The sequence below is a fragment of the Hesperophylax consimilis genome, chromosome 1 (genome assembly GCF_061612785.1).
Source record: "Hesperophylax consimilis isolate HC1 chromosome 1, BYU_Hcon_1.0, whole genome shotgun sequence".
NCBI lineage: Eukaryota > Metazoa > Arthropoda > Insecta > Trichoptera > Limnephilidae > Hesperophylax > Hesperophylax consimilis.
The window spans coordinates 23083048-23107556 of NC_142836.1; the positions used below are offsets into that span (position 1 = coordinate 23083048).

At 36.4% G+C, this 24509-nt stretch overlaps 1 protein-coding gene across 1 annotated transcript; it reads left to right on the forward strand.

Annotated features, from left to right (window-relative positions):
* Positions 1-1822: 1822 nt before the first annotated feature.
* Itgbn (Integrin betanu subunit) lies at positions 1823-24503 on the forward strand. The gene is made up of 13 exons (XM_089637076.1): positions 1823-1961; positions 5429-5564; positions 6088-6239; positions 7650-7815; positions 9435-9579; positions 11868-12057; positions 12282-12403; positions 13021-13350; positions 14446-14615; positions 15693-15887; positions 19434-19603; positions 20891-21088; positions 22441-24503. The coding sequence occupies exons 1-13, from the start codon at positions 1892-1894 to the stop codon at positions 22821-22823; spliced, it is 2427 nt and encodes an 808-aa protein (XP_089493202.1). The 5' UTR covers positions 1823-1891; the 3' UTR covers positions 22824-24503.
* Positions 24504-24509: the final 6 nt, after the last annotated feature.

Consider the following 24509-nt stretch of genomic DNA (forward strand, 5'->3'; position numbering starts at 1 on the left):
GTTAGAAAGAAATGAATGGGTAGAAAAACACAAATTTTACACATAATTTTCAAATATTTATGTCTCCGTGGTCGAGGGGCAAGGCTCTCAACTAGCAAACCGGAGGTCGCGGGTTCAAATTTCGGCGTGGCAATTAAATTAAATTTTATTAATTTGTGTTTCACAATTTACTCATTTTAAATAATATATATACATAGTATATTTATGGCACGTTCCAGAGTGGAAGATACTCTCAGAATCGCCCTGGTATAAGACAACCATTCAAATTGAAACGTTTGCTTGAAATGGCTTTGACCGTGTTTGGTGACCAGATCTGATAAGCCAGGTACTTCCCCCACATTCCTCTTCCCCATCTCCTTCCCCTTCCCACTATTTTCAGCCTCAAAACATACCCCAACTGGGGAAGCCATAGTCTCACTGGCCCGTTGGGAGCAGTTGGGACTCTTGACGCTTTCATACCTATTCACAGGAGAGATAAACCATTCTCATGTACTGACTACGAGTTCACGTTCACGAAAATCTTATTCGAAAATACACTTTCGTATAAACAGCCATATAAACCATTCAAGTCTTTTGGCTTTAGCTGTTCATGGTCACGAAGATCTTATTCGAAACTACACATTCGTATAAACAGCGATGTAACCATTCTCGTCTTTTGGCTTTAGCTGTTCATGGTCACGAAGATCGATTTTAAAAATGCAATGATGTAAAAAAAAAAATTGTTTACATTCGGACTCACAGCGAATTTTTTTATCGCGTTCTTATTACAGTTATTCGTGTGCGCAATAGTCAAATTTCGACAAATACATGCTGAATCACTCCGGAAAAAATCTGTATTAATTTTTAAGTATTATGATATTTACGATTGTAACGCCCATTTATTTATACGTGGCCAGCAATGAGGCCGAATTAGCAGCCTAGCAAAAATATAAGACGAGGAAGGGTTTCCGGTTGTAATGGCAACTACTTTCGCCGATTGAGCGATGGAGAAGACATATAAAGAACTGCTAGTTACGTCAATTTGTGATTGAATCATCAATAAACAGTTTTAAACAGATTTACAGACTATTATTTGAAGTTCTCATGCATAATAAGATATCAAGTGTTACACGATATTGAAATTTTTTTTCATTACTGCCCAAATAAGTTTTGATGTATGAGCTTGGAACACGGCTTATAGAGAAAACGTTGCCTCGGGAAAACACGTGTATTAGTCCCTAGTGTAAAACAGTAAGGACCAATACACGTGTTTTGAACTACACAACAGGTAATGTCTGAAAATGGTAGTTTATATGTACGCATAGATAAATACATGCTGACTAACTCTGAAAAAAAAAACTATCCTTGTTAGTGTCTAATTATTTAAAAAAATATGATTCTAAGCAAAAGCCCGACTGGGCGCAAAATGAAATTAATAAAATAATTATATTAGAAATATTTTATATATGTATACATACATATATTATCAATGGTTGTTGATTTATATCTCATGCACCCCAACATTTTTTCATTATCATGGACCTCCTGTAGATCGAAATCTATAGAACAAAAAAGTAAGAAATATATATACATATATATAGACCACTTTGAGAATGACTGGTCTAAATGCTGCGAAATACCACAGAACAGATTCTGTGCATATTGTTTTGTGCACAGAATCTGTTCTGTGATTTTGCGTCATCATGTTTGTGGGACGGACAATTTTTATCTTTCACTGCAATGCGCAACGACATACCTAACAGCTGCGTTACACTGGTTGAGGAGCACTGCGTTACATGATTACATTGGCTCCATTTTGAATGAGTAAAATTTATCTTTTTTGCTGGCAACTTGTGTCGCTAAAGTGTTAAATGTTTTAAATGTCTGGTTATTTTGTTAATTTTAATATATAATGAAAACAAGAACTTACTCCATCATTATTATAATCCTATTTGCAAATATATTATTTGCTTATGGTCAAGGTAAGGTTTTCCTCTTTCCTGATTTAAAATGTGTGGCTCTGTATTATGGTACGTATACATTGGCGAACAGAAACGCGAGCCAAGCCACGAATTACGGGAAGGGAATGAAGCAACTGCAAGCGGCGTTTAGCGCCATTTTCGGTTGCTTCGTTCCTTTCCCATAAGTTGAGGTTTAGCTCGGCAGTTCGGCTCGCGTATGTATACGTATCATAAGGTGTTGGGTATTATCAGCGCCCGGAGCGAAATGCCGGCATTTTTCTCTCCTGTGATTTAAAAAAATCTAAATACTTTCAAAAAGTGTCGGGCAGTTACGGTCGGTTCGGTGGTGGGGGGGGGGGGGGGGGGGGGTGGGCGGTTCCTCAACATAGTGAATTTTTTTTAAGGGGGCGTTTGAGAGCTCCCAGAGTGTAACTTCGAGAGCAAATGGATGCAGGTGAAGGGCTACAATTGGGTGGCGGAGAACTTAAATGTGGAAGGGGGGAAACATTTTTTTTTACTGATTTCAAACATCGTTTCAAGAAAAGTGCTAAAAAAAAGGATGAACCATCCTATTATTTTACTAATTTATAGATGGTGTTCGCCTATATAGATTAGTCGTCCCTAATATGGAAGACAGGGAATAACCAGTCGATATTGACAGCTTCAGGCAGCGACGTTGAAAAAAAATAATATTTAAATTAAATGTGATTATTACCATTAAATGTTTTTATTGCCTGCAAAACTGTATTACCGAGAATTTCACTCAAAATCTCCGGCAAAACCGGTGCGTGGCGTGTGTCTTTTCGTGCTTAGTGTTAACTATACCTTATCTTCATTATATATATTTATATTCTTCTGAATATTTGTTGTAATCTAACAGTTTTCCAGGTAGTCCTCAAAATAAAATTTTCCGGGAACCTGATGATAAAAATGTCTTCGTAAAATAATTATGTATTGCTTTGTCAGCATTGTGCATACGAGTATACAGGGTGTGTTAGGTGATAGGACATGCGCGATAAATTTTAACCAGAGATTCCTTATCTTATTTGGAGTTAAAAATGTAATTGGCATTTTTCTTTATAGAGACAATTTTTTAATCAATCACAAAAAATATATATTTCTGTAACATGTTGTTACTGGCCACTATGATTGTTCACAACTACAGACTCATTAGAGACAACATTGCACTAGTTTCATTCTTGAAAATATGATATTATAAATGTAGTCGCTGGTACAGGAAGAGGCTTGTTAGAAACCCTTTGGAAATTGGTTTTCACCGCTAGGCAAAATGTAGACGCCCGGTACTTAAGGCCCTGCAAATCCACACGGATTTATAATTTTGTATACGCCCACCGCCAATAGCTTCCATAGCTGCACAAAGGGGTTCCATAGTCGTTCAAAGATATACGATGAGAAATTATTGTGTACTGTATTTTGAAATCTCGTAAAACTAAAATTACCAATAAGAGAGAGATAGTCTCCATATGTAGTGTAATTAACTAAAGTCGTCATGCATTTAACGGCCATATGTAGGAAGGGTCGACGGGCAGATGGGTCCACCTACGATTAGAAATATATTATACAGGGTGTAAGTGCGTTTACTTATTATTATATTTTAAATTCAATGTTTTAATGTAGTTTTTAGGTAAAAAAAAAATGAATTGATTATATATATATAATGTACGGATCCTAGATTGTTACTTTACAATATATTTATTTATTTATTTAAACGCCTATAGGGCTTTTACAGATAATAATGTAGATCTTTATTTTTTTTTTAAATTATACAGATCTTATATCTTATATGATAAATATAGGTTATATAAAAAAATATCCGAGTTAACAAAAGAGTAGAAATTCGATAACATATGTTTTTCACTATTACCTAATTTTATGTACAATGTAACAATGTTATAAGTTAAACAATAAAAAATTTTAAAAAATATGTACAAATAATTGAGATGAAAAATAGAGAATCTGCCAAAATCCTCCAAATCAATGATAATGATTATAGGAAAGTATAAAAATAGTTTGCAGAGTAGTAGAAATAGTTCGCACATACTCCGTTTAATGTTTGTCAAGTTCATATTTGACATACAGATTTAATAATAATGTGTTTATAGGCTGATAGACATTCAGTACCGTTAGTGTTCACGCAATATTTATTCCCTGCACTGTGTAGTCGGTTAATTACTGAATTTATTTCTGCTTTGGTACCTGCAATGTTACAATGGTAAGGTACCTTCTGACGAACCGTTCTACTAGGCACATGAAAGTCGATCAACCTAAGGAGTTCAGGGGAGTCAAACATGTTATTAACAATTTTATAAAGAAAAAAGAGATCAGAACATACTCTTCTTTCTTTTAATGTGGCAAGGCCCATCACTTTCAACAGTGAGGTGTAGTTAATGTTTTCAATAGGAATACCTAATCTATAATTTATGTTTCGTAAAAAATTATGTTGGATTCGCTCGATAGATTTTTCATGAATATTGTAAAATGGATTCCAAATGGTTGAGTTGAATTCTAAATGGCTTCTGACAATGGATGAATACAATATTTTTAAAGTTTTTGAAATCTTTTGAAGTTCTTAATATGAAACCCAACATTTGCATCGCTTTAGTGGTTATATTGTTAATGTGGGAGATAAATGTTAATTTTGTGTCAAATATTATCCCCAGGTCTTTTATTTCGGGTACAGATACTAAGACTTGATTATTCATACAGTATGTGAAAATCAATGGGTTTTTCTTCCTATAAAATTTCATGAATTGACACTTTTTTACATTAAGGGTTAATTTATTTAGGATACACCAATCAGAAAAGCTAATGAGATTTGATTGTAATAATAAGCAGTCATTAATATTGTCAATAATTCGGTAAATTTTCATATCATCTGCGAACATTAAAATAAAGACACGTTTATACATTTGTAACGTCATTTATAAATATGTTGAAAAGAATGGGTACTAGATTTAGAGTATGCGCAAGCTGTAATTTTCAACAATAATTCCAACCCCGCTCGAAAACGGCCGAATTTCCCTGGAAACCATAAAGAAAACGAAGTGTCGCTTTTCTTTAAAAAATGTGATCTCCTATTAATTACACTCGAAAGAACAAGGTATGGAAGGAAAACGAAATGACCAATCACTTCCAAAAGAGCGAATATCTTCCTTATCTGTGAAGGAGCACACAAGACAATTATAATATAGCTATACAGCGATACTTAAAAACGAGATTATGTACGCGCAAAACACCAACAACTTCTTGCTTCCAAGGTAGTTCGAACCCTTCATTTATTTTCAAAACAACAACACACGAATTTGGACTATTTTCTTGCAATTTCATATATTTTTCCATGCACGCTGGATAAATAACACCCCGGTAGTAACTAAGCCTTATCTCACTTCAAACAGTTTCATTAACATTTTTGAAAAATCCCTTGAAACAAATTTTTGTTACTTATTTATTTGCCTTTTCCCATACAGATGACGTGTACAAGAGTGTTGTGTGCGCAGAGAAGGAGGACTGCATGACCTGTGTTTCTGCCGCTGATTTCTGCTACTGGTGCGATGACCACCCTTTCATTCAATCCAATAAACCCGCTTGCAACTCGGAAGAAAAGTAAATAAATCATCACATGTTTACAAAACACGAATAAAAAAAGAGTATTGCTAATTTATTAAGAATCTCTTCAAATTATTGGTAATCTGGTTAAAAACGGGATGGCCGGAATTACGAATGAATAACAGGTTTCCTGATAAACTTTCGGTAAATTAAGTAAAATTAAGAGTATTATCACGATGTCGGAACAAGTGTTCACGAAAATCCGAATATTTTCGCATTTTTCATTAAATATTATTCATAAACATTTCATTTTTATAGAGCACCATGTCATGCTTGGCAGCTGAAAACAATTTAGTCAAAAGCTGAAACGGGCCGAAAATCAGCGTAGAACTGAGACCTGTCAAATGTTAAAAGATCTTTAGTTTGATGTAGGTACATCAAATGGACGTGTGCATACAAAATTTAAAACTAAAAAGCATTTTAAATAAGAATAATTAATTTAGGAATATAAAAACAAAATATTATATTATATAGTATCTTGCTGTGATATACATATTTTGTTTAATTGTTTGCATCTTAGTCTTCGCAGGGACGGGTGTCCAACGAACAGCACCGTGGCCGGAAAAAAGACGTATGTTTACTACAACGAAGATGCCCCCCTTATTGACATGAACTCCACACACGCAGCTAATCAAATAAAACCACAAAAAATCACAATGGGACTAAAACAAGGTACATAGATCAACCTGTAACGTAAACTGCAAACTGTAAACGTAACGTACAATGGTGTGAAATTATTTATTTTATGAAAATACACTTTTTGCAAGTTATGCTTTAAATATTAAGACGAATTATTAGTTTGCGCACTCACATACCCAATATGAATATGAATAAATAGTTTTGTCCGTATAAAAACACAATTCTTTTGAGAAAGACATACAAATACAATATTGCATCGGTGATTTAATCCAATATTGTACGATATACAAAGTTAGTGTTTCTCGTACGTATAAGAAATAATGGTTCTAATACGTATATGAAAATTAAATCAGGACAGTCAATAATGGCATTAATCCTTCAGGTCTTTGACATATTGAGGAGAAATTCTGTCTATTTTCGCTTTTTTAATAAAATCCAAGTAAATTGGATATTTCTAAACGTATCCGAAAACTAATATCTTTTTTTTTGAAAGCTGATGAAATACTCTTTCAATTTGTATTATTAGAAATAAACGTAGGTATTATTTATTATATTTTAAAATTTTAAAATTAAACCAAAAAAGAACTACAATTACTCATTATGAAAAAACTAGTTTTATTAGATAAATTTATTATAAAAATTACTGCTACCTCACTTTTCATATAATAAAAAAATTTCATATTTTTTTCTCAAATTGCGGTCGGAACCTTGGTTTCATAGAGTTGTATATTTTAATTATTCTCTTCTTGATTTTTATATTTGAATGTAAAGCTTGGTATTTTTTCTTTCTATCGCCGTTTATTTCATATTTTTAAAGGGAGACGCCGATTTTTGAGACAAACAAATTGAGTCTATGGATAATGGTCGTTTGTTAAAAAAATTACTCGTCTCGTAAGCTTTGTTTCATTTAATAAAAAATATATTAATTCATTACCATTATTCCTATTTTATAGTTAATAATAAAAATATATATTTTACACTCTTTCCAAAGACAGTGAACATCATATTCTAAAGTGGAGACCAAACCGGGGAATTATATTTTAGAATAATTCTAGACAGTTTCGCACAAAAGCACAAAAAATAATTTAACGGTTGGTAAATTTTGAAAATTGTTGGTTGATGAAAATAAACCAATTTCATTCCGTCACTAATTCGTCAATATTGATTATCCTTATATTCAAAGGTACCAAAGCAATACCTTTGGTACGTTTGTCTTTACCTTTTGGTACCTTTTTTTAAAATAAAAATGTACGAAGTACCATTAATAATAATAAATGATGTTGATATGCAATACAAAAATGACAGATCTTTAATATATAATGGTTTTAGAATAGCAACTTGGGTAACTGGTACATGATTTACACCGGTGAATGACACTACTCCCTACTGTTGTTGACAGCATCACTTTATATTTGTTTTACTGTTTTAAAAAAAAAATTATAGGGGAAACTCATTCGGTGTCGTTTGAGTACCGCCTCTCTAAGAACTTCCCCCTGGACCTGTACTACTTGATGGACCTGACCTGGTCTATGGCTGACGACAAGGAAACTCTAGTTTCGCTGAAGAGTGATCTCCCGGTGGCCCTCAAGGATCTTACTGACCGTTTCAGGTAGGCTGTGCTGTACGTTTAATTTTTGTATTTGATGAAGATACCTTTTACATCAACCTTTTAGATTAATTAAAATTGTTGTATTTGTTGGTATATTTCAAATGTAGATTCCTACAATGAAAACATGATTGTGTGTAATGTGTTTTCTTTTTCACCTTAATTCTTATTTTGTTATCTCTACAGATGGCCAAGTCTTTAAGTAGCTGCTACGTCCATTTTAGGCTTATTTTATTTACCTGTACATATTTTAATACGGTTAATTTTGTTTTTGTGTATATTGTAGACATCCTGCAGCCTTATCACTATGCAGGGACATTAGGGTTCTAAATTCTTTTTATAATAAATGTAGAGTCGTTTAACCAAAAAAATAGAGTCCTAGTGAGAGCCCTGAAGGAGGAACCATCTGTTAGCATCATCAGGGCAGATGTGTAATGTGATTGTAATCACTTATTATTACAATCACATTATACATCTGCCCTGACATTGCAGTGTTACCATCATCAGAGCAGACAGTAATGTGATCTGTCAGATTAGACATCTGCCCTGATGATGGTAACACTGCAATGCTGTCCGAAACGTTGGCTAAAGAAGGAGGTAGCGCAACACGGCGTAATACCCCCAAAACAAATCACTATAATACTTTTGGCCGTGAAAATCTCAAATCATACATAATTTAATGACATTTTCCAACTTTAATTTTTTGTCATTAAAAATGTGAAAAAACGAAATTTAAAAATAAAATCGTTTCTAGTTTGTGTGATTTTTAATAACTTCTGAGACAGAGCAATACATGTTTATTATAATAACCAAATGTAAAAACCCAATTGAATTTCTGTGTTCCTTGCATTTTTTTCTTGTCAGTAGGTTCATCTTCTAACGTTTTTTATTATTGTGTTTATTGTTTTATGTATAATTGCTATATTAGTGCCACTGCCGAAATTAACAAGAATTACCCTGTGATATTTATGTGATTTATTTTTGTACTGTCGATAGGTTCACCTTTGACGTGTATTACTTTTACCTAGTGAAAATTCACGCCTATTCTCTACAAATCAGTTACAATTTTAAAAATAGCATTTAAATAAATTTCTGTTAAAAACATTAAATTATAGTAGGTACTCTATCGCCGTGAAAAAAGTCTGAATTCTCCAAGCAAACACTTGAAAATGATGAATTAAACATTAAATTCAATTCAAAGCAAGTCCGAGTTCTAGAGTTCATTGAACCAGAGTTACAGATACAAAATCTAAAAAAGTGTTTTTAATTAATGTAAATGATGACACTAAAATTCAAAGCCAGAGTTCTAGAGCTCATTGAACCGGAGTTACAGACAGACATATTCAAACCGAAATCGGTATTTTTTGAATTTGACTTTGCAAATATTGGAAGTGGAAATTAACTCACTTCCCGACATCTCATCGAGCTGTAACTCGGCAGATAGACTCGTTGTCGATGACAATGCATTTTAGGTTGATAGAGTTGTCGTCTCCACTTTCTGGACAGGAAAAGCAGAACACAATTCTCAATCTAATCAATTTTTATTTTTATTTTTTATACCAACTACCTATTAATATCAACTACCTAACTTTATTTTCTATTTTATTAAATGGTTTGTTTAGATTAGGATTTGGCAGTTTCGCCGACAAGCCACTGTTGCCGTACGCCAATATGGATAGGCGACATACCCTGAACCCTTGCTCCACCGAGCTTGGCATCTGCGGCCCAACTTACGCCTTCAAGCACAGGCTAAACCTCACCGACAAGGTAAATACTCAATTTACTACTTACTTCACAGGGGGTCGGTGGGGACAAACCCCACTAGATATTCCCGAGGCCCACCAATGCGATAGGTTCTGTGAACCGTAAGTATATTTCTAATTGTATCTTATTTAATAAATAAAAACCAGAATTTTCTCTGAAATCATACGATTTGGAAGTAGATCTTTAAACACCTACCTACTTAAGTCAGAACTTTGTTCAAATAACGATAATTAAACTGTTCAAATTTTGTCCAAGAAAAATCATTAATGGCATTGGAAGGTACCCACCCTTTTCGAAAGGCTGTGTGAGGAAACTGATTGTTTAACCTCCTTAGCTTAGTCTGGACTATAATTTTCTTATAAAAATAAGGTTCGTTTATTTTTAAAACGATTCTAGACCCTCCAATGTCGTATGCATGATTGTTAGTAAAAAATAATGTATGAATAAATAATAAATACTTACATTAATAGTAACTCAAAATAAGGACACATCAGAGATGTTTTCGCCTGATGATTTGGCATCTAAAGTGAAATAATAAAGAAAGATAACCATATTTACAGGTGTCTGTATGATTAAAACAAGAAAATAAACAAGCCGCGTATCGAGGGCAATTTACCTCACTATCACGGGGCAGTCCCGGCAAGATAGTGAGGTAAAATATACAAGCCGCGTATCGAGGGCAATTTACCTCACTATCACGGGGCAGTTCCGGCAAGATAGTGAGGTAAAATATACAAGCCGCGTATCGAGGGCAATTTACCTCACTATCACGGGGCAGTTCCGGCAAGATAGTGAGGTAAAATATACAAGCCGCGTATCGAGGGCAATTTACCTCACTATCACGGAGCAGTCCCGGCAAGATAGTGAGGTAAAATATACAAGCCGCGTATCGAGGGCAATTTACCTCACTATCACGGGGCAGTTCCGGCAAGATAGTGAGGTAAAATATACAAGCCGCGTATCGAGGGCAATTTACCTCACTATCACGGGGCAGTTCCGGCAAGAATGAGCGTGGTGAGCGGCCTGTCCACAACGAGCCAATCATCAATGGCAATCTTTTATCAAGCTTTGTTGAGGCCGGTAGATAGGTACGATAATATGCATTATTTAGATTTGACAGCAGCTTGTAGTAGGAACCATGGGCAGCTGCCCCCCCCCCGCTCCTTAGACAAATTGTTGAACAAAAAAATAAAGGATTAAAAGACGTTCGTAACTGGCACCAAAACTATTATTATGTTTTTGATAATAAATGTGACAAGTTTGGTACCGATACAGACGTAACGCGTTGTCTCGGTCGGAGCCGGACTTCCGGAGTCGGGTCCCAAAATGAGAAAAAAATTGCAAAATGAAATGATACAGGACTAAGCTAGCAGTGGTTTAATGTCGTGAAGCCAGAGTGGGAATCCGACGCATTTGTTTACTCGGCTACTAGCCGGGTAAGTTAATGTGTTTTAAAGGTTTCTGTTTTAAACAATACTAAAATATTTCCTTTTGCGAAAATACTAAAGAATTTTCGTCTAAATATTGTTGGGATAGATAAATATTGTTTACTCGATAGCATTTATTAGTTTGCGCTTCAACCTAGAAAATTTTTCGTCTGCGTCGCTTTTTCTGTGTTTTTTTGACTGTAATAATTCATATTCCACTCCCTTCACCAACACCATTTTGGAATACCATAAGCTGCGACGCTTCTTTATGGATACAATCGTTCATATTCCACTACCTTCACCCACACCACATACCTACTCCGAGGGGATAGCATGGAAAAGAATCATATCATCGTGTCTTTTCCGTGTCTTTGTGGCAGTTGTAACTAATTTCCCATTATCTTCGCTCTCGTTACTTACTCCAGTTGGGGGTGTCATACTTCCACAGGCTCTAATATCTAATCAAATCAGACGGGACAAAAATATTGAACAATGTCACCATCTTGAACCTGAACCGGAACGTAACACAAATTTGCAGACGGATAAAATGCCAATTAATCGAATTAAAACGGGACTTTAACAACACTACTTGCCGGTCAGTGGCTGAGTTCGTATCCCGTTTGGGTCCCATACAGGCGTCGCGTCGAGTTCAATTCCTCGACTGGCTAAGTCTTCTACCACAACACAAGCAACATTTTCCGCTTACTGTAGTGGTAGTAGGAAATTTTCAATTATTATCCGGTTATGTTTCTTTCTTTAAAAAAATCTTTAAACACGAAATAAAACATTTGGAAAAAATTGATTCCCATTGAGCAAATTTAATTTTTTTAATACCATATTATACTTAAATGTGAAAATTCTCAGGTCGCTGACTTTGTGCATGTAGTGAACACAACAGGGGTGACCGGCAACCTGGACAACTTGGAAGCCACCATGGAGGCGCTCATGCAGGTGGTTGTCTGCGGGGAGAAGTTGGGCTGGCACCAAGACTCCAGGAAGATAGTCATTCTGGCCACTGACGGGTTGGTGCACTTTGCTGGGATGGGGAAACTGGGTGAGTTGATGGCCGATTAAAACTTACTACCTTTACCAAATACGTCTTCTCTCTAACAAGCTTGCTGGAAGAAAGAGTATTTGGAGGCCTGGTCTCGGGTGGTTGGATGGTGTTACCTAACCTAACCTAACCTAACCCAACTCTTTAATTTTTGTATTAGTGTCATATCAAAACATAACACAGCGCAGTCCATTAATCTCTGTCAATATTATCATTATTTTTAGGAGGCGTTGTCGATCCCAATGATGAAAAATGTCACGTAGATAATGACGGCAACTACACGAAATCTACCGCCATGGATTATCCTTCGTTAGCACAAATTAATAGGATATTGGATGAGTACAAGGCAACGAAACTGATCTAATTTGATACGTAATTGATTATTGAAAGAATTTCAACAAACTTCAAAGAATAATATTATAATAGGAAGACACAGAAAAGAACAGAATTACTATATCCCGAAGTAACTCATCTGCCAACAATGTCATTCTAACCAATTCATTCCGCGTCATAGATTTCAAAAGGTGGAGATTGTTACAAAAAAAATGAGGCAAATGAATTGGTTGGGATGGTAGTGTTTCATAGAAATTAAACAATTCATCAAATTTTAAAGTAAATTTTTAAGATTCAGCTGTGTAAAACAACTTGAATAGAACCATTACAGAATTAGAAATATACTTTGAGATTTGACGAATTGTTCAAATTCTGTGAAATAATTGGCCCTAAATAAAGGTTCCGAGTTCCAGTCTCGACCACAAACCTAATAATTTAGTTTAATGATTTTCAAATTCTTTAAATATTGGTGACATTCTTTCAGTTATCAATAGAATATTACAGAAATATTTTAATAAGTTAATTATAATTTTAAAAATATACTTAATTGATTTGATGTTCTCTCATCTGAAACAAAACCTTAGAACTTGTTATGAAATTTTTTTAAATTGATGTACGTTTTTCTTTTAGATCAATGTGATATTTGCTGTCACAGAAGAAGTGCAGGCATATTACGAGCAAATCAATGCACTCCTACCCGACCACACCTACTTGGGGAGGTTGGCAAACGACAGTTCCAACATCCTCAGTCTTGTTAAGCAAGGATACGAAGACTTTGTGAGCGTCATCAGCTTTGATGACGACTCTGAATTGCCCTTCAGGTTGACTTACTTCGCTGACTGTGGAAACAACGGGACCGTTGTGGAAACATCCAAATGTGAAGGTGTAAAGATTGGGGAGACATACAGTTTCACCGTCAACATCACGATGGACGCTTGCCCTAAAGATGACAATGGAAAAGTAAGTATCCAATCTTATTTACAACTAGATTAGACGCATCAGACATCACGCAATATTATAGTTGTAGAATTTCTGAAGCTGAAAGTATTTGTAAAAAAATATTTGCTTCAATTTTAGAGACAATCGGAAATTCAGCTTTCAAATGAACACCGTCAGTAAACTTGAAAAATCACATCTGTTAAAAAATTAAAGAAAATAAATTCGTATTATTAATTAAAATAAAGTTCCAATTTGGAAATTTGTCACTTAAATTCAAAGCCAACCCAATTTCTAGAGTTCTTCAAACCCGAGTTACAGACAAAATCGCAATCAAAATTAGTAGATACTTATTTTTTATTACAATAATTTTTGAAAAAATATTTTGCAAATCCATAGAATGAAGAAGAACACTAGAAATACGATGTGGGCGTGTTTCGTGGTCCAAGTCTAGCCATTCTTCGCATATGCTAAACTGTGTTACAACATAATACGATATGGGCGTGTTTCATGATCCAAGTCTAGCCATTCTTCGCATTAGCTGAACTGTGTTACAACATAATACGATATGGACGTGTTTCATGATCCAAGTCTAGCCATTCTTCGCATTAGCTGAACTGTGTTACAACATAATACGATATGGACGTGTTTCATGATCCAAGTCTAGCCATTCTTCGCATTAGCTGAACTGTGTTACAACATAATACGATATGGGCGTGTTTCGTGATCCAAGTCTAGCCATTCTTCGCATATGTTGAACTGTGTTACAACATAATACGATGTGGACGTGTTTCGTGATCCCAGTCTAGCCATTCTTGGCTTAAATTTCATAATATGCTGAACTGTGCTACAACATGATAACGAAATTTTAATAGCGATATTCGATGTCCCGCAAGCTTAAAAAAGACGGAGCGCGTGCTAAATGGGCTAAAACCAAAATTTATTAAGTCAGTGGTGACGTAGGTTTCCATTCAAATCTACATGGAAAGCATTTCACTAGAAATTAAGACTACCTCTTATCTATTCAGTGATTTATAGGAAGATACTGTTTGATCTTAATACACTTTTCGGTGTGGTTGATCCACTGAAAGTTAACGAGTTCTGTTTGTTTATACATAGGTCAAGACAATTCACATATTTGACGCTCAAATAGGAAGGAAGGAAATGACGATTGACATTGATCTACACTGCAAGTGCGAATGCAAGGTGCCCGACCTGGAGTTCGCGTCCAGTCTGTGCCCTGAAAATTCAGAACTGGTTTGCGGGAAATGCTCGTGTGTTTCTGGATGGTGAGTGGATAGTTAATGATTCCTTTAATATCTGCCTTTTCTAAAAATAAACAAAGAGGAAAGAAACTCTCAAAGAAAACCTCAGTTGAGTAGAAGCAACAAGCAACAAGCAATCTCATCCTGGTAGAATACAACTCATCCAAACGCAACGTTGCCTGGAGTTTGGGATGGTTTGTGTTGTAGAACGGCGCGCGAAGATACGAGTGGTGTTCCTGAGTCAGTGCCCAGAGCCAGTGGAACTATGGTATCCCCCTTAGGGAAATATTGCAAGGCTGGAAAAGTAGGGGAGGGAAATATGTTTGGGAAGTGCCAAGATATTCAGATCTGGTCATTAAAGGTAGCTAAAGCCATTTCGACTAGTGAGTGTTTCGGTCAGGGCAAAACCGATAGTTTCTTCCACTCTGGAACGAGATGAAAACATAGAAAAAATTGTTATTGGCTTTCCGTGTATCATAACGCCCGTAGGACGACTATGAGCCGGTCGTCCTACTGGTTCGGTAACGGTACAAAATCGACAAAAACCGGAGACCCTGCGCAGAAAGGTAAAGGTTACTACAAGGCAAATGCAGGTGCATGAACACTTGTTACGAATATACTAAAAGTTTATCAGGAAACGGCCTGAAATCCAGTTTTTGACCGGATTACAAATATTTTGAAGATATTTTAATAAATTAGCAATACTCATTTTTCTACATGTAGAAATGTTATTGTTGCTAACATACTAGAAAGTAAAAAAATAATATTTTGAATAAGTGGAGTTTTTGGAATATTTTTTTAGGTTCATGTTTTTAAATATTATATTATGTTCACACGTATTTTAATTTTATTATTTACTATAATTGTGTTGCTGAACATATCATGAATTCGCGAGTGAGATGAGCGGCTTGTGTATTTATTAACTACCGCCTGAAGAAGGTTTGAAAAAAAAATTATAATGATGGAAATTTTGTTTTGATTTATTAAATAAGAAAAACATAGAAACACCCTTTTTTGGTGTACTGTTCATAGAGCTACTAGTCCAGTTTCTACTTCATGTGTTAAAGAGAGAGGGGTGACAAAAATTCAATGTGTTTCCAGGTCGGGTGAGAACTGCGACTGCAATCTCCTCGAGATCGGGCAGAACGAGAATCAGCTAGTTGATAAGTGCAAGGACCCCGAGGGTACGGCCGGCCAGGTCTGTTCTCTGAGCGGCGACTGTCTGTGCGACGAGTGTCAGTGCGACCCCGGCTTCACGGGGGCATACTGCCAGTACAGGACATGCAGCACAAACCCGTACGTACTATTTTAACTCCTGTACAAGGTGGGCTGCTTGGAGGAATAATATACCATACAGGGCGTCTTGGGGTAAAGTGCACTAACTTCGGGAGGTGATTCTACATGATGGTAGGAGTAAAAAATTTTTTTCCGAAATTTCAACCCTTTTTCCATAGAAAAAGATATACCTCCTAAAAATCTTTGGCGTGACTTATCCGATAAATTCGCTGTAAGCTCGCTGAGAGCAAGTGCACATATGTGATTAGCCTGTATCCACGGAAACAGCATGTAAACAATAACATAAGGCCGATAATTTGACGTTTACAATGTGGTGCAAAATCGTATGTTTTAAACCAAATTCAAAAAAAGAACTGTACTAAAATAATGAAATGTAACACGTTGAACGATAACATTATTTATAACTATTAATAACTTAACTAATGTGTTGCTGTTCACTAATTTAAGAAATTTTCATGTCTGGCCGTTCTTCGTGGGTAAAGCCAGGCATTGTCACAGTAATTGAATTTACTCACAAATTTCATCACTTATCCAATAAAATAAAAGAATAACACGACGCACGGCAAGTAAGAGGACTTTCTGAATTGGCAGCGAGTGGCGGGGGCGCTTTACGGTAGATTTGGCAAGAACGCTAAATAATAATGCCGGCGGCACACGGTGGACCAATTTTACTTTTTTACCTGAAAAGTACCCATAAAAGTTGAAATTGTAGTAACCGGAGACTTCAAAAATGGGATTTTAATTGTATTTCTGACATAATTTTTTACGTGAAATCTCAGTAATGCACCACATACAAACTCTTGATTTTAAATCGAACATAGAAATATGTCAATGTTGTTTCGGGGTTTGATAAGAAGATTCATAAAATATCAACCCGTAATATCGTCCGTTTTCAGAGAAATGCCAATGTTCCGCGTGTGTGTACGTTATTGACACCAAACGTTGATAGACTGCGTTGCCATCGGCTATCTGCTAAGTTTCAGCTCGTTCGAATGTCGGAAAGTGGGTTAATTTCGGCTTCCAAACTTTGCATTCATTCATTATCGAAAACCAAACTGAAATGCTCATATAGATGTATTTAAAAATTATGCTTTGGTGAAAAAAACTTGGAAACCAAATCACACCAGAAACAGGCTCTGTGCTTTTCTGAAAATATCCGACAAAACTATTGCAATAATTTGTTTCATTGCTGTAGCAAAACCAGATACTAACATAGTAGGTACCTACGCAATGCATTTAAATTCTAATCGCTGTTTACGAAATTCGGACAAGATAGTCGACCGTTCCTCCCACTAAAGAGATAGTAGGTTATGTGCGTTTCTGTGCTCACCAACTGAATTTTGATTGTATGTAAATTGGTGACATCTCGGTTTTCCAGCTTTTCTAGCAATTGGTATAGATCACATTTGTATTGTCATCTTGTTCAGTTATTCCTTTATATGTAACTAACTAACTAACTAACCACTACGCCGTTTCCCCGCAGGGGTAAGCAGAGAGGGGGGACCACCAAACAACTCGGTCTTGGCACACATTTATTGCCTCATTCACATTCATGCATCGTCTCATACATACTCTTCTATTATTCTGACTCTTGACATGGCCCGACTCAAGTATCTGATTCACTTGGTCGTGCCATGTCTTCCTCGGGCGTGCCCGACTTCTGCTACCATTCACATTTGCATCGTATATTATCCTTACACTCCTTTCATCGCTCATTCGCTCTACATGCCCAAACCATCTAAGCGTCCCTTTCTTGATCTTACTCATTACGCTTACATCATCCTTGCACTCTTTGCGGATCTCCACATTCCTCACACGATCATACATGGTTTTACCACACATACGCTTCAGGGATCTCATTTCAACAGCATTCAATCAACTTTCATCCTTTCTTTGCCAGTTCCATTTCTCACTTCCATACATCAGGAACATTAGGTACCAGCACTCCATTGTGAACTGCTAACTTCGCTTCCTTGGACAATTTTTTGTTAGCGCCAACTGCGTTTAGTCCTCTATTAATGGAGTTACCTGCATTTACCCTTCTTTCAATATCTCTGTCAGCCTTACCATCTCTCGTAAACATACTTCCTAAATACACAAACTCATCCACCTGCTCCAAGTATTCCTCATTCACAGCTATATTGCACACTGTTTTCGTACTCTCTCTTTCAAACACCATTACTTTAGACTTAGGGGGGAAGTCCCGCAGTGCCGAACACCTTAGCTTGGGAGAAATAAAAAAAATGAATGTATTTGTATTTATTTATTACACATTATTGGGTACACAACAATCATAGACATGTAAATAAATCGACAAACAATCAACCGAATACAAACTAAAAGTGAAAAAAAGCTCATCATTGGCATCAATTTTTGATTTATCATTTTGTGGCACCTAGTACCGAACACACTTATAAAATGGAACTTATGACTGAACAATCCTAATAAAGGTACCATCTATCACAAATATACTTATCAGAGTACTCTGGAATATCAGCACACGCCTCGTGAGCCCATTTTTGACGGTTTTCTTATAATGGCAAAGTTTTAGTATTTTTATCTGTCTTCTGTCTAATCTGTCTTCTTAAATGTACTTTTTTTAAAGTACATTCCTTAATTAAAAGTATATTTCTTAGTTAAAAATTCATTCTTGTCAATGGAATGCATCTATCAGCTTAGTCTTTGGTGTGTCGATGTGTGTTTCCAAGACATTCTAAAACCTATAACATTAATTTTAATTCTATTTCTTTTCCGTCTCTTATAAAGTTTCAGTTTATCATATAAAGTAGTAGTGGGAATACCATATCTTGAGGCAGCTTCTTTTAAGGACATATTTTTCATAGCTACTTTTTCAATTGTATCTTTTAAATTTTCGGGTTGCCAGTCACCTTTTTTCTGTCTCTCTATTATTTAAAGTATAAGATTATCTGAAATAATAAAATGGAATCAATAATATTATTTAAAATAAAATAATAGCGGAAAAATAATTGTTCGGTAATAGGGGAAAAAACATTGTTCGGTCGTAGGGACTCATAAAACAAAATTAACATAAGAATAACCCTAAACATATTTATATAATACAAGTTTTAAGCACTAAAATTGTAAAAATACTTACCAAAGACAAATTTAACTCTAATAGGAATGTCACCACAGGTAAATCTTGCAACAATCAGTATTTTCTTGTATGCACAATTCGTCACGTTCCCGCGGAAAATGACAGCATCGGCTCTCACGGGAGCTACAAGCAAGACTAACTGCTGCCGCGCCTCTCGCGACCTAATTAGCTCTGTCTCTTTCTTTACCACGACAAACGATCGTTTTCGTTTGCTTATTTGTTATAGTTTTCATATTCGTTCGGTACTACCTGCCGTTCGGCGTTAAGGGACTTCCCCCTACTTACATTCATCATTAACTCATTCTTCACGCATACTTCGTTCATCCTAGACATGAGAGACTGCAGATCATCCATACTATTAGCAATCAGCACCGCATCATCAGCATACAACAGGCAACATACTTTCAGATTACGTATTTTTTAAATTGCAGTGTAAACGGTCTGGAGTGCGGCGGGCCCAAGCAAGGCACGTGCTTGCGCGGGGAGTGCATATGCCAGGCGGACTGGTCGGGCCCCACGTGCTCGTGCTCCACGGGCACGGAGCTGTGCAGACTGCCCGGCGATAGCTATCTTTGCTCCAACAGGGGCGAATGCCTTTGCGGTAATACAAATCCAGTGTATATCAGCACGTAACCGATAGACTTTAGCCAGTGATTCCTGAGCGATCGTACTGCCACACTACTTGAAGGATAACCGACATCTCTTTTGTGTCTTAGCAGGGGTGCCGGAATTCATGAGGGTGAGGTTTGTCCATGTCTTGGCGAATGTGTCGGCTCTCTAATGCGTGGCGAGACCACTTGACCTATCTCGACCCATCGCGTTTCACCGCGGTGGCAGGGATGGATTGATACGTCCGTCTAACCATCCCTCATACCTTTTTTTCCTCAGAACCTCCTCTCCTTTCTAAGAAAGACCCTCCACATACCATATACGTGATAAGCGCCTATTTCGTTTGTATGATGCTGCGGAGGACGCAGTATATGGTATCACGTAATGCGCTAGGTTGTACCCAGTGGTGACGTGGAAACTCAGGAATCGTTGGCTAAAGTTTTTCCGGTACGTTCTGACAGATCCTGTAGCATAGCATATGTACCTAGTCGATACCCTGTATACTGATATAAGCAACCATGTAGGGCAGAGGTGTTGGTTAGCCAATAAGTGGTTCCCGGGGCGGCGATACCCAAACCCGCCTCCATGTTAAGTAGGTACATCTGATCTAAAATGATATTGTTTAATTATATAGGAACCGTATCGGTTTGAAGACTACTCGTATATTCTTCTTCTTTCGTATGGTGGGGTGGTCAGAGGGGGACATCTAGGTCTGCGAGCCAGTCTAGGGCCTCAGGCGTCGGCATGTGGACCTCATCAATCCCGCCGGGGAATGAATGGAGCGGGCATTCGTTGACCACATGTTCGGTGGTCTGCACCGCACCACATTCACACATCGCCGACTATTTAAGGCCCCATCTGTGCATCATGTGGACGCAGCGGCTATGGGAGCACCTTAACCTATTGATGGCGGACCAGGTTTTGCTTGGCAATGAGAACCCAGGCTGTCTCTCGGTGGGGTCCTGTATAAGGTGTGCATTTCCCACATTGACTCGTATATTTTGAGAATTATAAGGATTTTTAGTTTCGCATTGTTCAAAGTACACTATATTTTTTGGTCTTGGTTGAATTTATTACAATTGTTTTTGCTATGTATGGGAGTTCCCGGGTAGTATGGGAAGGTTTCTATGAGCATAATAGATGTTTGTATAGTTCATTATTGCTGTTGTTTGAGATTTCACCGCATATCACACATCCGCTCTTTGGAGAAAACCTCTAGTAGTGTACCAATGTCATGAAATATGACATCTGTGAACAACTAGATTTACTAAAATTTCAGGCGAATGCCGCTGTTCCCGTTTGGAGAATTTCTACACGGGTACTTTCTGCGAGACCTGTACCAACTGTGATAACCCCATGTGCCAGCTGTACGAGGATTGCGCGGTGGCAACTGCCAGGGGTGGCAGCAACGCGTCCGCCATTTGTGACGCCACCAGCAACTCGACCGTCATATCCAGCCTTGTCCGGAAGGACGCTGGTAAGTTAAGACTCCGTTATAAGCGTTCAAAATTTATTTATTTATTTATTTATTTATTTAAACGCCCATTGGGCTTTTACATACATTGTTATTAGAGTTATTACATTAACTATGTTACATTGAAAAGTTTACGTACATATATAAATAAAATAGTTATTATATCTGTAGTACATAAATGTTTTACAAATAATACAGAATACCATTATGGAGAACAGTTTTTTTTTTTCTTTTTTTACTTACTTAGAAAAATAAATGGATTGAAATTAATCAGCATTTATAGGGACTTAAAATCATATTCGAATTGTTATTTAAATTACAATATTAATTTGTAAAGTTAAAACATATATATTAAAGTTAAAAAGTCATAAAAGAAGTCATAAAGAAAAGAGTGAAAAAACAGAAGCTAAAAAATGGGTTTTTTACTATGGAGTGGAGAAGTCATACATTTCAGCAAAGTGTTTATGTAGATTTCGTTTGAGCACTGCTACGGAATCTCTAAATATATCAACAACATTACCAAATTTATTACCAAAATTTTGTATTCGATTTAACGATATGTGCGCATGATAATTAGATTTGAAATTGTTACAGAAAAAGGTGGAATTTTGTCTCGTATTTTTGGAAGGTACAAATAATTTTATTGTGGCAAGAATTTCAGGGCTGTCGATTCTATAATTAATAATTGAAAATGAAGAAGAAGATTACGGAAGATGATTTAAAAGGTAGATATGTACAATACAATACAATAGAGATAGAGGAAACGCGCTAATAAATAATAAAAAAAGATTAACATCTCATTTAAAAAAAACATCTCATTTAACTACGTTTAAAATAATGCAACCAGATGTGTTTTTTAAATATTTTTCGGAGCATACTTTACGATTTTTCTTCTGTCTTGGGAATTACATATAATTACTATTTGAATAGAGATTATCTTCATATTTTTTGAAGAACCTGAAAACTTCAAGTCTCAAGTGTTCAAGCGAAGTATGTTGTATGTCTTTATTCTACTGGATTTGAACCGAATACCAACACGTATCTAGTGTACAATGACAAAACCAACTGAACGCTGGGCCGGCCATGAACCAAATGGCGCATGGCGCTAGTAAAACCTCGAGGGCGCTCTATTCGGTGTTAGGTATTATTAGCGCCGAAAGTTCCTCGAGTCCTTGGCGCCTTGGCAAGTCGGCTCCCGGAGCGGACAGCTCCAATTGGGTTTGCACAGGGCCAGCCCTTATTGAATGCTGGTGAGCGAATGAGTACTGATCGTCATAGTAGTATACATTGATCGCATGCACGCATCGCATTTCTCTATGAAGGTTCAACAAACTTTTCTCATATCAATTTTTCAGACGCCCCACCCAAAGCTGTTTTCTGCATCGCCCGAACGGAAGAAGGAAACGGCACCTGCCAGTACAGGTTCAACTACGAGGTCCAAAAAAATTGGAACGTCCTGATAAGGGCCTACCCGAAGACCTGCAGCATCTTATTGCAGGCGGAATTTTTTAACCTATTACTCCCTGCTGTGATCGTTCTGTTAGTAGGAGTTTTCACTATTTGTATTTGGAAGATCATCGCGTTGAGGAAGGCAAGGCAAGAATTCAAGAAATTTGAGGCAAATTCAGCCCAGCAGATGAAAGCCATGGGAGATCAGCAACAAAATCCATTGTACAAGTCGCCGATCTCAAATTTCGAAATGCCGGCGGACTTTAATAGGAAAAGGGGAAATTGGTAGGTATCTTACGAAGCACACAACATGTGTAATAAATATCCTTATGCTTCACAGCAATATTCTTATGCTTCATCAGTATTGGTATGGCATCCGGATTTGAACACATTCATTACCTGTTTTGCCAACTGTTGGCAGCTCTCATACATTTTAAGACACCACATCAGCTCCTCGTTTCTTTTACCGAAGGTAAAACAACATTTGATGGTGCTTGATTGTCACTAATCATAGATGTTAGCCGTGACTAGGGTTGCCAGATGATAATTTGATAAAGTAGGGCAGATGGTTCTAAAAAGGAGGATTTTCTGTTAGAAAGGAGGACATTCACTTTATTTTACTTTATTTTAATCATATTTAGCTGAGCTACCAATTTGGGAAAGAAGTTCTTGGTTTTTTAACAAATAATTATAAAAATCTTCACATGTCATGTTTTTGAAGTTGTATTTAGTAAGAATTAAAGATTTAACTGACTGCACACTTTGTCTATTCCTCTCTTTGCTCCACTGAGTTATGCGTTATTTGCGCTTATACAAAAATAAAACTCGCAGATCTTGAGCAGTTATGAGAAACATTCAATGTTTTCAACACTGGTAGATTGTCCACTGCTCGTGCAACTTCAAATCATAATATGCTTCATCTTCATCTGATTTTGATTTAAGAAATGAAATCAAGTTAGAAATGAAGTTAAGTTTAGCTTAACATCGTCAATCTCTACACCTCTGATGTTCAAGAACTCAATGCATGAAACTAAATCATCATATTCTAGGTTTTCGTTCTCTTTCATCCACTCAAAACATTTGAAATCTTCCAAGGGTTTTACCCAAAGATATTAGAAGAACGAGATGTGCTACGCGCAGTTCGTACTGAGTGGAATTGTTTTGCCGAGTGTCGCCGGTTTTGTTCACCAATACTACTGCACACCTTCGCTTGCGCTAAGGTATCCGCACTAATACATAGAACAGATTTCTGTGCGTACACGTCCCGATACCGTTCAAAGTACCCTAATTAGGTAGTACTCCGGCTACGGTCCGGCGGCCAACATAGCATATCTCGTTCTTCTAATATCTTTGGTTTTACCCATTCCATCAAGTAATTTTCACAAGCTTTGTAAACACTTAAAAAATCGATGTTTAGCAAAAAGGAGGACTTACAGTAGGTAAGGGAGGACAAAACATAAAACTTACCTAAAAGGAAGACATGTCCTCCTTTTGGATACCATCTGGCAACCCTAGCCATGACAGATTCCCAGGATTAGCAGTATGCTTTTCTGTGACCGTATTTACGTTTTGAAATCATACGAATATTTGTTACCCCAAAAACGATATAAAAGAGGTTGGTAACCAACCGTAACTATACCAACTTACTGAAGTAACCATTAAAATTTACCAGTAAAAGCACGAGTAATATACTGTAATAGTAAATAAGTACAGCCTTTGTGGTGCAAGTGAAACCTGGTCGGCATCAAAATTTTGATAAATTAATTAATTGTGTTTTAAAAGACAATGTCTGTATTTCACACCATTAAGTTTTTCTACTTTCTATGAAATTTATTTATGGATATTTTTATGACTTTTATAATGTAATTTGTTAAATCTCCAGTGTAAAATTAAAGACATATCAAAATGAATATAAGAAATCATTAAAAATAATTATTTTAAGATTTGACAATAATTAAAGTGGGTACTTATAAAT